At 36.9% G+C, this 17697-nt stretch overlaps 1 protein-coding gene across 7 annotated transcripts; it reads right to left on the bottom strand.

Annotated features, from left to right (window-relative positions):
- Positions 1-3535: 3535 nt before the first annotated feature.
- On the bottom strand, positions 3536-17638 carry LOC137495945 (serine/threonine-protein kinase pim-3-like). Of its 7 annotated transcripts, none has more exons than XR_012407800.1 (9): positions 17419-17638; positions 16732-16776; positions 16431-16601; positions 16226-16308; positions 16061-16111; positions 15612-15984; positions 15307-15486; positions 4722-4926; positions 3536-3881 (listed from the first exon to the last, which is right to left on the bottom strand). XR_012407800.1 is itself a non-coding variant. In XM_073953907.1 (9 exons), the coding sequence occupies exons 1-8, from the start codon at positions 17477-17479 to the stop codon at positions 4723-4725; spliced, it is 1188 nt and encodes a 395-aa protein (XP_073810008.1). In that variant the 5' UTR covers positions 17480-17638; the 3' UTR covers positions 3536-3881; position 4722. The 7 variants fall into 7 exon arrangements, 4 of the variants coding, with proteins under 4 accessions (XP_073810008.1, XP_073810007.1, XP_073810009.1 ...); XR_012407802.1 differs by having other exon boundaries at positions 3536-3876; XR_012407801.1 differs by having other exon boundaries at positions 4727-4926.
- Positions 17639-17697: the final 59 nt, after the last annotated feature.

The following is a 17697-nucleotide window of genomic DNA, read 5'->3' as shown; positions in this document are numbered from 1 at the left end:
AAATAGCCAGTGTTCTGCTGTAATGAATGGAAACAGTATTTTACTGTAAAACCAGCAGGATTTGTATGTGTTGTGATTGGAAGTGACACAAACAACTGAAGGTAAGATCTAAATGCAGGTTTATTCGAAGGTCAGGCAAGCAATGGTCAAAACAGGTATGAACAGGTATGTGAGGGCAAATCCAGAGTCGTAAAATACAAATACAGTTCAGGCGGGAGGTGGAGCGGAGGCGGAACAGGGGGAGGGATGGAGGGCCAGGACCATGCAGCTGGAGCGTACCTGGGGCGTGAAGCTGAGGCAGGCCTGGAGCGTGGAGTTGCTGAAGGCCTGGAGCGTGGAGCTGCGGAAGACCCGGAGAAGGGAGCTGCGGAGGACCTGGAGCGTGGAACTGCGGAAGACCCGGAGAGTGGAGTTGCGGAGGGCCTGGAGCGTGAAGCTGCGGAAGACCTGGAGAGTAGAGCTGTCGTGGTCCTGGATCGTTTGACAATGGAGGACCAGGAGCGTGGAGCTGTGGAAGACCCGGAGAGTGGAGTTGCGGAGGGCCTGGAGCATGGAGCTGCGGAAGACCCGGAGAGTGGAGCTGTCGTGGTCCTGAATCGTTTGACAATTGAAGACCTGGAGCGTGGAGCTGGCTGCGTCTCCAGCTGTGGCGCTGACTGCGGCGTCGACTCTGGCTGCGGCGTCGACTCTGGCTGCGGCGTCGACTCTGGCTGCGGCGCTGGCAGCTCCGGCGGTGGCAGTGACTCTGGCAGCTCTAGAGGATCTGGCAGCACTGGACGGTCTGGCAGCACTGGAGGTTCTGGCAGCACTGGAGGTTCTGGCAGCTCTGGAAGGTCTGGCAGCTCTGGAGGGACTGGCAGCTCTGGCAGCACTGGAGGGTCTGGCAGCACTGGAGGTAGCCTTTCAGGGACATGAACAGATTCAGGACAGGAAGCCATCTTGTGAGCTGGCATACTGGAAGCGGCCATCTTGTGAGCTGGAGGACTGGATGCGGCCATTTTGTGAGCTGGATGTGCGGTGGTGGAATGATCAGCAAGCCCCGGTGTTATCTGGTCTTGCTGTACACTGCCCCTCCCCAAAAAACATTTAGGAGTTTGAAATTAGGTCATTACTTTATGTAGCCATTACAGGTAGTAACTGTGGTAATAAATGGTAAATTACTGTCTCATCTACTCTGATGCTTTATGTGGATATTTATAGAGTTGCATTTATTTTAAGACAGAAAACAATGGTTTAGGCATTAACACACACATACACTGGCTGTCCGTCTTATTCTAAACACAAATGTGTTGTCCTTTAAGGGAGCCATAGGTGTTTGATTTGTTTACTTCTGAGTGTGCTCTATTCTCTGTCTGTCAGTTCAGATGCAGAGTCTGATGTGTTTTAAGCTCTAAATAAGAATCTACAATGAGTGTAAAGGAGTAAATGTGTTCAAATATTTTGAGGGTTTCTTAAATAAAGTCTTTGTGTTAAATCCAATTGTTGTTATCCTGAACTGTGCACTTGAAAGCTACATTGTTAGCTAGTTAGCATCTCCTCACACTTCTTACATGACTTTCATTGAAGTATATGTATTAATTGGACAACTCATCTTTAATGGTTTTGCCATAATGTACAGATGCAAACAGTGTAATGTGCCTTTCTGGAACTAAGCAGATTTTATACACATTAAAATCCTTCAATTCCAATCTCCTCAGTTAGATAACGTGCACAGAAATCCTCACAGGGAATCATAACAGATGATCTATACTGTACAGCCATCCACACACAGACCTCCACTGTCAGGTCACAAGTTGTGAATTTGATGCTGAGAGTTTTTCAGAGATGTTTCCACCTGTCGGTTCATATTAGCGACAATAGAAAAGTTTGTTGTCTTGAGCTTTTTTTAAGTAAATAATAATAAAAGATATTTGGATCCTTGGTGTTGCCGACTTTTGTTTTTACCATTATATTAAGATTAATCAAGTCAATCAATGCCACACTAGAGCTTATTCAAAGGCAAGTATTATCTATGGACAAGATACATTTGAAGGCAAAATTATTCAGCCTCTTTTGAAATTTCAATTATTTTTAAAATATAAGTGATGTTAAACAGCGCAAGGAAATTGTCACAGTATTTCTTATAACTTTGTTTACTTTTCTTATAATTAACCTGACTTGCCTAGTTTAACCTAGTTAAGCCTTTAAATTGTATTTTAAGCTGAATATTAGTATATTTGAATATCTTACAAATTAACTAGTAAAAATGTGTTTGTTTTTTAAATCTTTCCGTTAAACAGCACTTGCATCCATTTTTGCAGAGGCTCAATGAATTTGACTGGAGAACTGAACAAATTAAGTTTTTTTATTTTTATTATTATATGTGTGATTGAGATAAATGTTGCCAGTTGCTTTGACAATGTGCTTTATACCATCAGTGTTGGGGAAAGATACTTTTAAAAGTAATGCAATACAATATTGAGTTACTCCCCCAAAAAAGTAACATTATAATGTAAAGCTGTATTACTTATACTTTATGGAAAATATTGTGTTATGTTACCTTTCAGCTTTATTTGTACAGCGCTTTTACAATGTAGATTGTGTCAAAGCAGCTTCACATAAATAGTCATAGTAACAGTTATAGTGTTTCTGCTGGGAGAAAACTATTATTAATATTACTATTATTTATTTATTTATTTATTTATTTTTTAATTCAACAATAAATGTTTTAAAAGAGAATTAATTAAACTAAGAAGTAACTCAAATACTCCTTAATTTGTTAAAGTAATGTGTTACTTGTTACTTAGAAAAGTCATATTATTTCATAACTTGTGTTACTTGTAATGCGTTACCCCCAACACTGTAACCATCGATGTCAAACTCAGTTCCTGGAGTTCCCCCCCTACTTCAACACACAAGTCCTACTGTATATACACTGCATGTGTTGTTCATTATTGAACCTTTTTGTTTCATTGTGAATAGAAAATGTCTTCATACCTGCTGATTTGTTTAATTTTGTCAGACATTTTCTGCTGTATGTTTGTTTGCTGCCAAAACAATAAAATACATTTGTCTGAAGAATTGATTTGCTTTTTATTTTTCATAACAGTTCAGAAAACTGATTAATTTGAGTTAAACTACAATAACTACTGTATATATGATTTACCATTAATGTGTGTGCAGTAGCGATTATGCTGTGAGTACAGAACTACAGTACAGTAATTAACTGTCAGCAGTTTCCAGTTAGTTTCCGCTACTGCTCTGTTACACTGACTAACACTGTTGCCAGTATTCCACTGTAAAAAAAAAGTCAAACCTGGTAAGATCTAATACATTTATTACAGTATTTATTATTTGTTAACATTAGTTAATGTAAATAAAGTTTCATTGTTAATTCACGTGAACTCACAGGACATTAACTAATATTAACAATTTAATTTAATATTACATTAATAATAAAACAGCCCAGACCTGGCAATGGTCATGCAAGCAGACTAGCTTTTCTCACACTGAAGCAAATATATGCATAAACACACTCCTCAAAGATCTCTCTTAAATGAATGTTTTCTGCAGAATGCTTTATTTTAATATATTTGTGCATAAACATTAGATCAGTCAGTATTAAAGTCAAAACTGTAAACAAAAAACTTCAAAAAAAATCTTAAGATCACATTTAAAAAATTAGTTCACCCAAATGGTACACGCCACTGGTACTTCACAGCTACTGTGGGGTCACCCATTGTGGAGAGGTCTCAGCTGAGATGCCCAACCAAGACAAACCACCTGATTCTGGACAGCAGAAGATTGGCCTGACGCCCAGAAAGAAGATGTTGCCTGAATGACCGGAAGAAACTTCAAAATGACTGGAGTTACAGATGGACCAAGCTACTGTAAGCTCTTCTCTGGAATAAATATAACACACACACACACACATAGAATAACATGAAATAAATCTAGCAGACATTAAGAATGAAATATTTATAGGTCAAATATTTATTAATAACCTTCATTTAAAGAATATTTTAATAATAATAAAATAAAAAAACGTTTTCAGTGTCTTGAAATGGCCGAGTCTACTTTCACTAAAACACATTGAAATGAAAGGATTATTTCATCAAACATGTAAAACTTACGATCCTGAGGAAAAATAAAAAGAAGTGACCACTATAAAGTTATTGGTTATCCTGAATTAAATTAAAGCAAATTATTGAGAAAATTCCATGTTTAATGTTATAAAATAGACTCGAAAAAGTGAAAGATTTTCAATTCATCATTGTGTTAAATGTGAAAAGCAGCAAGTAAACACACAAAATAATCTACAATAGAAAGAAATTGATTTAAATGGCACAAAATGTGTAAATGATGACAAGTTTATTTTATATGTGTGAAAACAATTCAGCTTATTGTACTTTACTGCATTTATGAAAAAAAGATGTTTTAAAATGAAAATAATCTTCAAAATAAGAATCTAAAACTTCCAGTAGGTGGTGGTAAATACATACACTTACATACCTTTAACTACACATGACATTTTACTCCACCTTACATATTACTCACCCGGATATATATAATTGTATAAGGGTCATTCTCACTATAAAGTGCCTTCGAGACTAAATTGTTTGAGAGTTTTGATTTAACCACAGTTGTTGTATTAATTAGACCTTAGACTGTAAGAAATGAATGTTGGTCAAGCTCCTGCCCTTTTTACAAATAATCTGCGAGTAGAAAAACAGTAAACAAACCTCACATTGTGTCAACCCTCACGTCCAGCAGTGAGCCAGTGCATCTGTGCTGAGCGGAGCAGTGGCCGGTCTTGGGTGAAGCAAACAGGTAAACCTGAGTTTCTCCAAAACACCCCCATATCAGCTGGAGTACTTTAGGGTGAAGTTGGCACTTTCCTAGGAGTGTGAGCTGCATGATATTCCTTGGTGCTTGCCAATGACATCCCTGAGACATGCAACAAAAACCTAAAATTAATAACAGAATTTAACATGAACCTGTTTATAATAAGAACAATTAAGAACAATCAGTAAATAAAAGTGAATAAAAAGTTAAATGTGAATTAGAGTTTAATAACAGAGTTGGACAGTTGCAGTTTAACCATGCTTAATGTTGTGTTCAATGTTCTCTGTATTTCTCAGTTCTCCTGCATTTGTTCTGTTAATAGGTGTGGATGCCAGTTCACAGGCCAGTACTCATGAACTTTGAGAGGCAGTTTTTGGGGAAACTGTATCATAGATAGGGGTGTAACGATACACTCAAGTCCTGACGATGCACTGAGGTCTTATGAAGCAAAGGAATCTCTCTCTGTGCGACAAAGTGAACATTATTTACAAATGTATCATCTGTAATATCTCTGTGGTAAACAAACGTGTGATTTCACGGCCATGAAACAGCATTATCAGGGTAATACAGGAAAACAGAATTGACCTTTTTGGGTGAAATATAGCTTATACAATAAGCCGAGTACTGCAAAAAAAAACAAGTTCAGTATTGCAAGTCCTATCGTTTACACAAGCGATGCACATCAGCACATTTATATTTCACAGTTTCACATTATGATGTATCGTTATACCCCTAATCAAAGAAGAATGTAAAGAACACGCCTTGAACTCATTTTAATCTGTCTACTTTATATTTTCAGCTAATAGGCTGTATAATTGGACGTCAGGGCACCAAAATTAATTAAATCCGTCAGATGTCTGGGGCTCAGATCAAAATTGCTAATGCCATGGAGGGGTCATCAGACCGCCAGATCACCATTACTGGAACACCTGCCAACATCAGCCTGGCACAGTATCTTATAAACGCCAGGTGAGATTCAAAGCAAGTAACAGAATAAATGCTAAACACAGATGTGTGTAAGTTCTGAATTAAATGTACTTAATATATTTATTTTAAAAAATACTGTAATCAAACGTAAAGGAATGCAAAAGTTTAAATAAAAGTGTTATAGATACCAAGGCTGAATTTAATTGATGAATAAATAAAGTAAAATTACAACAAAACAAAAAAATTGTTATAGATTTAATTTATTTTTAAAGCTAAAGCTCACTTTTTAATGATCCTCACTAAACCAATGTTTCTATCTTGTCTTCAAAAATAATTCTATACTGATTTTTATTTAGGAAATATATTATTATTATCATTAGTAGTAGTAGTAGTAGTAGTGTTAGTAGTTAGCATAGCAGTAGTGGCAGCAGCAGTTTTTTTTTTCTTAGCAGTGTGGTTGAATTTGGTGGTGGTCAGTATTGCCAGGATAACATTTTTATTTTTTTTGAAAATGCAGTTGCAGGAAAGAATAATTCTTAATTAAATCTAGTTTAGAGTTATAGCACAGAAACTTAGCATGCTGAATGTCTAGCGGTTATTACTCTTATTTATTTCAAACTAATTGTTTTATTCATATTATACAGTATATTCAAATGTATTTAAGTTATCATACATGTAATGTGAGCAATAAATTGTATGAAAATATGCTTCATTTTAAATTTGTAAGTGGCGAAACGGGCAGTCATAAATGTTGTGATTTTGAGAAAATAAAATCTCATTTTAATTACGCTGTAAAAAGCAATTAGTTGACTATAAAAAGGTAAGTTAAGTCAACTTAATAGGTCCTCATATTTTTAAGTGAAGTCAATTGGTCACTTTTAAGGCAGCGGTTTTGATCCCTTCATTAAAGTAACTAATCGCTTTTTATAGGAAACAAAATGATTCTTTACATTTGAAGGTGACATTTATTCTTTTTTCGAGTATATATTATTATTTCGCTTTTTCAACAATTAACAATACAGAACATCAAAACAAAACAGCAAACAAACTAAATTAAAGCATACACCGTATATTAAATAAATGAGTAAAATTAAATTAAATAAATCAATAAAAAGGGAGGAGATACAGCATAAGCTAGTAGAAACAAAACATTTTGTCAAATCAAATCAAGTAGTACTGTTTTAATGTAGTTCAAAAATGGATTCCAAATCTTTTTAAATACTTCATCCTTTCCTCTCAAAGAATATGTGATCTTCTCCAATGGTATACAGTTGCAAACTTCTGAGATCCACAGTCCAGTTGGTACATAAATGTCTGTTTTCTATTTTAAAGCAATGCATTTTTTAGCTATCGTCAGCAACATTTCGGTAAGTTTAATAGCATAATTATGCTGGAGGTTAGAATTTGTGTAATTACCCAATAAACATATCTCTGGATCCAATGGAAAATCAATTGCATGAATCTGTGATATAATATTACATACTTGTACCCACAACACTTTCACTTTAGGGCACAGCCATGTAGAATGCAAAAATGTAGCTTCTTCTATACCACATCTGAAGCAGAAAGGAGAAATACTGTTTTTAAATTTGTGTAATCCGGATGGAGTATAATAAAGCTGGTGTAAGAAATTAAACTGGATTAGTCTAAATCTGGAATTCAAAGTTGAGGTTACCCCATCTCTACATAGCTGACCCCACAGGTCATTTTCTAGTGTTATCCCCAAATCCTGTTCCCATCTAGTTTTAGACTTATCTGGGTCAGTCAAAGGTTGTCTAAGCATCAAAGCATCATATATTCTAGAAATTGTTTTATGTAATGGTTTATCAGAGAAAACAAGTTCCTCCATAGCAGTTAAATTGGGTATCTTGGGATATTTTTTTAATTTGACCCTTAATAGTATATTAGTGGGACAGTCCTCTTTCATCTCAAATGTCTCCATATTAAGCCATGACGGGTAGGGGGTTTCAGCGGACATCTGTGCCAGATACCTGGATTGGGCTGCCCAATAATACATCTTAAAATTGGGGAGTCTAAGTCCTCCTTTGCTGTAGTCTAAAGCCAGTTTGTCAAGACCAACTCTTGGGGTTTTCCGATAGCAAATAAATGATCTCACTAGTGAATTATGAGAAGTCAAAAAGGATTTAGGTATTGATATTGGAAGAATGAAATACATATAAGAACCTGGGCAAAACATTAATTTTAACTGCATTAATTCTACCAGACAATGTGAGTGGTAAATCCATCCAATTTGTTAAGTCTCTGCCAGTTTTTTCTAAAAGATTAGCCAAATTAAATTTATAGAGATTTTTTAGGTTGCCGTCTACATGTATACCCAAACACTTAATGCCAGCAGGTGAGCATTTAAAAGAAAAGGTATTTAATGAAGTATAATCAAAACCTGATAATGGCAAAATTTCACTTTTATCAATGTTAACTTTATATCCAGAAAAAGTACTATATGACTGTAATACATTCTGTGAATTAGATAGGGAGTCTACAGGGTCAGTAAGAAACAAAAGAATATCATCGGCGAACAAAGATATTTTTTGTATTTCAGGGCCAGTTTTAAAGCCTTTTATGTTGGGGACACATCTAATAGCCTCAGCTAGAGGTTCGATCGCAAGGGCAAAGAGAGCTGGGCTGATGGGGCAACCTTGTCTACATCCTCTATACAAAGGTATTGAAGAAGAAATAATACCATTTGTAATAATTTTAGCTTTTGGGGATTTATAAAGTGATTGAATTAGCTCTATGTATACAGTTCCAAATCCAAATTTTTTTAGTACTTCAAATAAGTATGACCACTCAAAAGCCTTTTCGGCATCGAGAGAGGCGACTATCCCTGGTATATGTTTTTCTTTAGCAGTGTGAATAATGTTAAAAACTCTCCTCAGATTATTTGCGCCTAATCTCCCAACTACAAAACCAGTTTGATCTGGATTAATCAATTGAGGAAGTCGAGTTTCTAATCTTTTAGCTACCATTTTAGTGACTATTTTATAATCTACATTGAGGAGTGAGATTGGTCTGTAGGAGGCACAGTTATTTGGATCCTTGCCTTTTTTGAGTATTACTGAATTTATAGCATTTGAAAAGGAGTCTGGAAAACTTTTTTCCACCTTAGCCTGATTAAGAACTTCCATTAAATATGGCACAAGCAAATCTTTAAACTCTTTATAGAATTCTAATGGAAAACCATCTTCACCTCTTGATTTATTATTAGACAATAGATTAATAGCTTCAATCAGTTCAGAAGTAGAAAAAGGCTGATCCAGACTAGATCTGTCTTCCTCTGAGAGATATGGTAAATGGACTGAGGAGAGAAAAGCTTTCATTTGTAACTGATCTATACATGATTGAGAGGTATATAGTTCTGTGAAATATTGCTTAAATACATCATTAATTTCTACCGGGTTTCATGTTTCCTTGTTACCAGTTTTAATAACATTTATTGTTCGTTTCTGTTCCTCTCATTTTAATTGCCAGGCCAAGACATTCTAAGCTTTCTCACCGAGTTCGTAATAACGTTGATTAGAGTAAATAATAGCTTTCTCTGCTTGGTAGGTGTTCAATTTATTGTATTCAATCTTTTTGTTTAGTAATTCTTTATAAATATCCTTTGTTTGCGACTTGTGGTACAATTTTTCAAGTACTAGTTTTTCAACTTCTAAAGTACTTAATTTGGATTTTTTGTTTTTTAACAGCCCCTTAATGTAGGAAACTATTTGACCTCTAAGATAAGCTTTTAAAGTGTCCCATAATATAAAACTATTGGAGCATGAGGGTTTATTTGTTGCAGTAAAAATATCAATTTGTTCCCTTATGAATTTATGAAATTCAGGTTGTTTAAAAAGAGTAGGGTTTAGTCTCCACCTGTAAGTTCCTTTTGTTTTTTCTGGAATGGACAGTGACATTACAAGGGGAGAATGATCACTCAGTAATCGAGGGAGATATTCAACATCTAACACTCTGTATAGAAGTTGAGAGGGCAACAAGAAATAATCTATACGAGTGTGTGTATTATGGGGATGCGAATAAAAAGAGTAGTCTCTTTCTTGTGGGTGTTCTTTCCTCCATACATCTACTAAATTCAGATCTTTCATAAATGTTGTAGTAGATTTAGCTGCTTTAGAAAGGGGCACTGGTTTAGTTGAAGATCTTTCTAGTATATTGTCTAAAACAAAATTAAAATCTCCACCTACCAGGAGGTGACATTTATTCTTGATTTATTCTTTGTAACACAGTTTGTTTCATTCAGCGCATGATATTCTTTGGTCTGAAAATGGTTGTTGATTACAAACCAGATGATAGTCAGTGTTTAATGATTTATTTCAGCCTTCAGAAGGGCCTGATTGTTTAATCTTTGACATTTTTACTTGGCTCGACTTCATTGATGTTGACTGTGCTTCAAGTAATTGTAATAGTTCATAAAGCAATGTACTTTGTTTACATCTTTGTTTATTACTGTGATGTGCTGCAGTGACTTGGATCTGAAAGTGTGACGGTGTCACATTCGTCCAGACATACTTAAGAAAGATTAATTTAATCATTTAAGAACTGAACCTTTAGAGCAACGCAACAGTGATTAAAGTAAAGCAGCAAGTAACAGAAGCTGATTTGAATGTAATGTTATGACTTTTTAACAGGTCATTTGCTGTTAAATTTGTATAATAATAAATAATAAATATACTCAAGTTCTTTTTTTTCCAAACTTGGTTTTAATAGATAGTGACTACATTGTGAGTTCTATTGTATCTCTGCTGTATTTGCTCAATGTTACAGTTCTCTGTTCAGAATGTTTATTATTTATATCACAGAAATGGGATTCATTCAAACGTAATGTATTATGTATGGATTTCATTGTTGACTGCTGTATGATTTTATGTGATTAATAATATGACATAAAATCTCATTTTTCATTGCGATCTCATTTTCACATCATTGCAAGGATACTTATGAAGGTAAAAAATGAATATGTATTTGCTTCTGTCATTTCTATTTCTAAAGACAGTTAATTGTGCTCCAGTGACTTATAATTGTATAATCATGTCTATATTCTTCTGAGTCTAAAATATTGTTATTCTGAATGTCTTAACACCCTTGGCAGTCTTTATCCAGTATAACATCATATAACAGGTTATGTCACCATATACAAAATAGATCATCCGTTTTGCAAAGATAATCATTTATTTTAGGTCTTAGAAAACAAGAACTGACTACAATCTTTAAGTGATGATTGCTGCTAAATGACGCATTGTATGACTTCATTTCATGATTTTTCTTTCAATAAAGTCTCTTGGTCTCACGTAGGTTTTGTTTGTTTTCTGTGCCAGTGATTTATACTTGAATATGTTTACGAGGTGGGTTGTTAGCCCAACGATCAACCCTCAACCTAGAGGACCAGGACATACACACATACGGACAATTTAGCTTACCCAATTCACCTATAGCGCATGTCCTTGGACTTGTGGGGGAAACTGGAGCACCTGGAGGAAACCAACTTGAAAAAGAGGAGAACATGCAAACTCCACACAGAAATGCCAACTGGCCCAGCCAGGACTCGAACCAGCGACCTTCTTACTGTGAGGCGACAATGCTAACCACGGAGTCACTGTGTTGCCCCAGTGTGTATATCAATTAAGAAAAAAATATATCAGCATTTAAATATCTACTGACTAATTTAACTTTTCTCTTTTCGTCAGATGGGTTCAGGTAGTGCCTCTGTCCTGCTGCGCTTCAGGAGAATTCAACATCACAAGCAAAATGACCACCTTGAGTAAAATAACATATATTGACCAATCAGTGCAGTTGTCAAGGCAGAATCTCAAGCACAACCAATCATTTTAAATGACATGGTGAATCATTTAAAGAAATTTAAATGTTAAGTTCAGAGAACTTAATGAATTAAAAGTTTGTTGCTGCCTAATGGGTAAGTTAAACACACCTTTGATGCCAAAACTTGGTATTTTAAATAATATCAAGTTATATTAACTTAATATCTTTAATAATGACTACAGCAGGGTTTACAGTGCATAATCAGGGCGGATTAAATCAATAAGCTGACTAAGCAGTCGCTTAGGGCCCCAAGGAAGTCTGGAGGCAGACAATAAACACTAATAATGTCATTTCCTGTCATATTTTGTAGGGTAAGGCTCTAACAAATACATTTTACCTTAATTAGTATGTGTGCAATTGTGTCCCCCCACCCCAATCATGGATCAGTCCAGCAGTCAAATCAGATGAAAATTAAATCTTTTAAAATGTAGAGATTGTGTTCAGATAAAAATATAGAAAGCAAGACAGAGTGCTATAAGATAAAGACAGCTAAATAAATAAGCAAATATGAAAAGTGCTTATTACTGTAAGACTTCTGGGTCTCATGACTCGAATTGCTTAGGGCCCCAAAATCACTGAATCCGGCCCTGCTCATAACAAACAATCATCATAATCACAGTAAAAAGTGTAGAGTAAACAATGTTATTAACACTATGAGCTGTATTTGTTAAAATAAATGTTAAATTATTGTGTGTTTCATTAGAAAAACTGTTGAGATGATGAAAAACACACAGTCTTATACGTTTTAGTTAAAGGGGTGGTCCACTACGATATTATATTTTAAACTTCAGTTGATGTGTAATGTAGCTGTGTGAACATAAACAGCATCTCTGAATGTAAAATATTCAAAGTTTAATGCAAAGGGAGACCTTGATTTGTACAGAGTTAGCTTAGCAACGCCTACAATTAACGAATTTTGGGGACTACAAAAAATACTTCCGCCCCCTGTGAGATCACAAAAGTTCGTTATTGCGCATCCCACACTGCGCAGGTAAAGGCCGTGGCCAGAGGCGCTGTAACGTTACTGCAGAGAGAGAAATGCCATCCTGCTGTTTCCACAGAGCTGTTCTGTTTCTGTTGTTGGGCTTCCAAATGACACGACCCAAACACAGAAGTGCTTACAGTTCAATATTAATTATGTTCCAGAGAACTATAAAATACATAGCAAGCATGATTTGACAAAACACAGCTTCCAGAATCTCTCCCAGTTCAGTGCTGGATTCAGTTAAAATCTCCTCAAAGATGGAGCAAGGAGACGCTGTGAACTCTGAGTCATGACCTGTAAGTGTTTTTATTTGTTAAAATTGATCATGACATGTACAGTGTCTAACTTTAACGGTGTGTTGTAGCAAAGATGTAAACAACGGGAAATTATGGTAACCGCTAACGACTTAGCTAACGTTACAAATCCATATTTATCAAACGGCTGTAAACGCACACACACACATACACATACACGCACTCTTGGCCAGCACCTGCGTCTCTCTGTGTGAGACGGCAGAATTTCTCTCTATAGGCAGCTATGCTATGCGTTTTACAACTCGGACAATAAAGTCGCAAAAGATATGTGAACGATTCATGTTACTTACACAGGCATATTCCGCATATGCATGAAAGACGTCCTGTAACGCATTGATTTAAAAAAAATACAGCAATGATTTCCCAACTGGAGTGTAACATCAAAAACAAATCAATCCAGGCTCACAAAGGTCTCATCTCACATCTTGTGCTTTATTCTGTCACCACAGAAAATAACTTAATCCGAGCATGAGAGAAAAAGAACAATAAAAATCTCTCCCGCGCACATGCGCTTCTCGTGTTACAAATACTTCATCGTATACACGCATAAACACACTAAAAGGCACAGAAACAGTTAAAGGAGCCGCATCCCATTTTCACTCGTTACAGACACGTGTTGACTGACTGACTGACTGACTGACTGTTTACACAAAACGCGCGTGCTTGTCAGGGCGTGACGTGAAGCCGATCGGCGTATCACAGCATATTATGATGATGACCAATCAGAGTCACTTGAGGGTGGGCCTTTTAGAGGAACTAGGAAATATGACAGTCGTTTTCATGTTAGCTGAGTAGCTGTGTTTAATCAAAGTGAGATTTATGAAAAAATAACACGATTTCCTTCAAGTTAAACATGAGCACACATTGCTTTGCATCTTATTAACACAACCAAGCCTTAAAAATAACATTCTGGACCACCCCTTTAAATTGTCATTCTCTCTGCTGAACATCGCCCCCTTGTGTTGTCTATGATCACTTACTGAGGAGAGACGTGACCCTGCACCACAAAAGCACTTTTTTACTTCTTTTAGTTTGAGCACATGCTTTTTAAAATGATTTAGCTGTTGAAACTTTGACCTACACATGAAAAAACAATATGTACATTTTAAATTATTTTCAAAATTATAATTTTATTCTAACCTGAAATTGAAGATCGTCCTAAAAAGAGATTTATTGCACTATATTGGGATAATTTGCAATTTGATGTGCACAAAGAAGAAAAACACAGTAGTGTTTACTTTAAATTCTCTTAAGAAGTTTAGTATTTGTATTTTTTAGAAGTTGTAGAAGACTATATCAAAAAACTATTCAGCACGCTTCAATGTTGAAATTTTGTAGTTCCATGTCCACAAAAACACAATATTGTTCATTTCAAATTCTCATACAAACTTTTCTTTTTTACCTAAAATTGAAGATCATTCAAAATAAAAAACATTTGTTAAATATCAGCATGCGTGTACGGACATTTACTGAGTTTATTATCGACAGATCTGTGTTTAAGTAAAACAATTCGGCTAGTTTAGATTTTTATGATTTAAATTCAGACATCAAATATTGCAAATAAAGGTTTGGTCTAGTTAGTTCAGCACACTACAGACAGCATGATCATATCTGACTGAACAGAGTCTCCTAATTCCTCCAGTGTCTGTGTTCATTCATCAATTTTCCTTCAGCTTAGTCCCTTTATTCATCAGGGTTCGCCACAGGGGAATGAACCGCCAAAATATCCAGCATATGTTTTACACAGTGAACCTTGCTGTGAGGTTACAGTGCAAACCACTGAGTCACTGTGCTGCCCTAGGTTTGAACATTTACATTTTAGTGAAACCAGTAAAGACAAAAAAACTGCTGTAATTGCGTATAAAATAACTTTATTGTTCATGATTTATTTAACATTTGTCCCCGTTTTTCTCTACGTGGTCTAGAAACTGTACATTTATCTACTGTAGACTAGCTTGTGTGTGTGTGTGTGTGTGTGTGTGTGTGTGTGTGTGTGTGTGTGTGTGTGTGTGTGTGTGTGTGTGTGTGTGTGTGTCTTCAGCTCGTACAGCTTCACTAAGAGCCTCACAGATGCAGCAGAGGAAGCTCAGGATCAGGATCTGTTCTCCTCAGTTCCTCTGCCCCTCCTGCTCTCCTTCTACAAATCATTGACAGCGTTTATCTACACTGAACCTGACAATGCAACCCAAGCCATGACTGCTGGATTTAGATAAGTGTAATGTCACTGGCCACCTGTGCAGTGCAACCAGGGATGGCTCTCAATGTCATCTAAACTGGGCCGATCAGCCGGTGCTGCACTGAGACACCAGCGAATCAGCTGACGGCACTCTGTTACACACAACACCGTCTTCAGAAACACACAACAACACACTTCTGCTCGCTCGCCAGGCTATCTCTGAATGTGTCTGAATCTCTTACCTGTTGACAAGCTCCTAGGGAAGGTCAGTCGGCTTCTGGACGTGACCCTCTGTGCGCCTCTGAATGGGAAACGGTCACACAGGATGTTGTAGAGCGTCACTCCTACTGACCAGACTGTAGCTGGAGTCGCATGGTAGCGATGTCTACGAAACCACTCGGGAGGAGCGTATGCAGGAGTGCCTGAGAGACATAAGAAGACCACAAACATCTGCTCAACATGCTCCAGTACAGACAAATTCCCTTTAGTGGATCAGCAGAAGTTCACAAACATCAACAGAACGTTTCCTTCTGTAACTCAAACTCACCTGCAAAGTATTTGTAGGCCGAGCGCTTCAGCAGATCTCCACAGCCGAAGTCCAGCAGCTTGATGTCCTGGGACTCTGTGGAGATCAGCAGGTTTTCTGGTTTGACGTCCCGATGCAGGACGCCACGGCTCTCGCAGTGTTTTAGGGCCGCGATCAGCTGCACCAGCACTTTCTTGGCCAGACGCTCATCCAGACAGCCGTTCTCCTCACAGAAGCTCTGGAGATCTTGGCAAGGATCCGGTCGCTCCAGGATCAGGATGTAGCGTCTGGGACGGTCAAACCAGTCCAGCAGCTGCAGGACACTGGGGCAGGCAGGAGCTGACGTGACACGGGTCATCAATGCCACCTCCAGAGGCAGCCGACCCTGACCATCCTGCAGGACAAACCCTCCATTATATCCAGAACTCAATCAAACACAGCAAACACAACAGATTCACATCAAAACATACAACTTTCAGTCGCTCGGGGGTCCGGTCCTTCGACACGTACTTGATGGCCACCTGCAGACAGAAAAAGCAGAGTAAATCACACCTGCCTGATTGTGACACATGACATTTACTGACAGCAACATTTCTAAAGCATGTCTGAACAAAGGAGGGAAGAAAATCTCTTACTGGCAGTCCATCAGACCTGCGCATCCCAGCAAACACAGAGCCGAATCCACCTCGTCCCAGCAATGGGCCCTTCAGGTACAAGTCTGCAACACAGAAGAGCACAAGAAATGAAGAAAAGAGAGAAAGAGAAAACATGCTGCGGTCTCTTCAATGACAAATCATTTCCTAACTGAGCCATAAGATCTAGAAGATGAGCTGTGCTGACCTCTGCGAGAGCGTTTGGCTGGTCTGCTGGACGAGGTGGACGCCGTTTGCTGGCTGCTGCTCTGCCTTTTCCTCTTGCTGTTCCTCTGGTCTGTGGATGCAGAATCAGCCAAATGTGAAGGCACAGGAGCCAAAAAACAAGGAAGCTCAGTGGTGCCGTCCCGTGTATCTTCTGTATATCAAAACATTTTTAATGAATCTTTTTTGTTAACTTCTGTAATCCTTTTCATATTAGTCAAACACCATACAGCATCATACAGTGATATACAATGACAAACAAATGAAAGATTAAAAACACTCACCTCCTCTTTCTTCACCCATGTGGGACATGGACAATCTCCTCCAACCTGCAATAAAAGAGACAAATACAGACAAATATAAAAAATAAATGTAAAACAAAGTAAAGAAAAAGAAGAAGAAGAAGAAGAAGAAGGAATGAAAAAATAGCAACAAAGTTGTGTTTAAAAAATAATCAGAAAAATAACGAAAAAAAGATGATTAGAGAAATTGTGCTCTTTAAAATAAGTCTTTTTCTCTCAGAAATCCTCCAACAGCTTCAGAAATCTCAGGAGTCGCACAGAAATGCTCTGCAAAGTCGCCTCGTCTCTCAACCAAAAGATTGCGATGGGTTTGATTGTTTTTATATGCGGTCAGAAATCATACCATAACACACGTTGCTATAGCAACTAACATTGGCGTGACCTTGCGTGCCTGAGATATTTTTATTTTATTTTCATAAATATAATTCATGCAGTTATTCGATTTTCTAAATCTTAATTATTAATAATAATAATTAATCTAAAGCTCTTATTATAAAATTAAATAACTATCATTTTAATAGGCCAATCAGCTTTCCGTAAAACTTGCGTCACCACCGACATTAGCAGAAGAGAAACCTTTACATTTAACGAAAATCACACAGAAATTCAAGAATAAAGATTTTAATAAACAGTACTAAACAAACGAGCTCTTCTATAAATGTAACTTACCATAATGAAGAAGTGGACAAAGATGAAATTGTTCTCCATTCGGGAGAGCTACAGGAATCATAAACTGTTTTCAGAAAAAATATTGTATTATTTTCAGAGAAACACATTTCTAGGAGTTTATTTACGCTAAATTTCATATTATTGCCGAATCACGCTGAAGCAGGGCATTACGAAAGGTCATGTGACTGACGTCCCTGACGTCACTCCTTGCGTAATAAATGTATGGCGAACGCAAAATTTAGGTATATTAATGAATTATATTTTTAAATAAAATAAATT

Source organism: Danio rerio, chromosome 6 (genome assembly GCF_049306965.1).
Source record: "Danio rerio strain Tuebingen ecotype United States chromosome 6, GRCz12tu, whole genome shotgun sequence".
NCBI classification, from domain to species: Eukaryota; Metazoa; Chordata; class Actinopteri; order Cypriniformes; family Danionidae; genus Danio; species Danio rerio.
The sequence above is the reverse complement of the archived record's forward strand: the minus strand, read 5'-3'. Positions and strand labels throughout refer to the sequence as shown.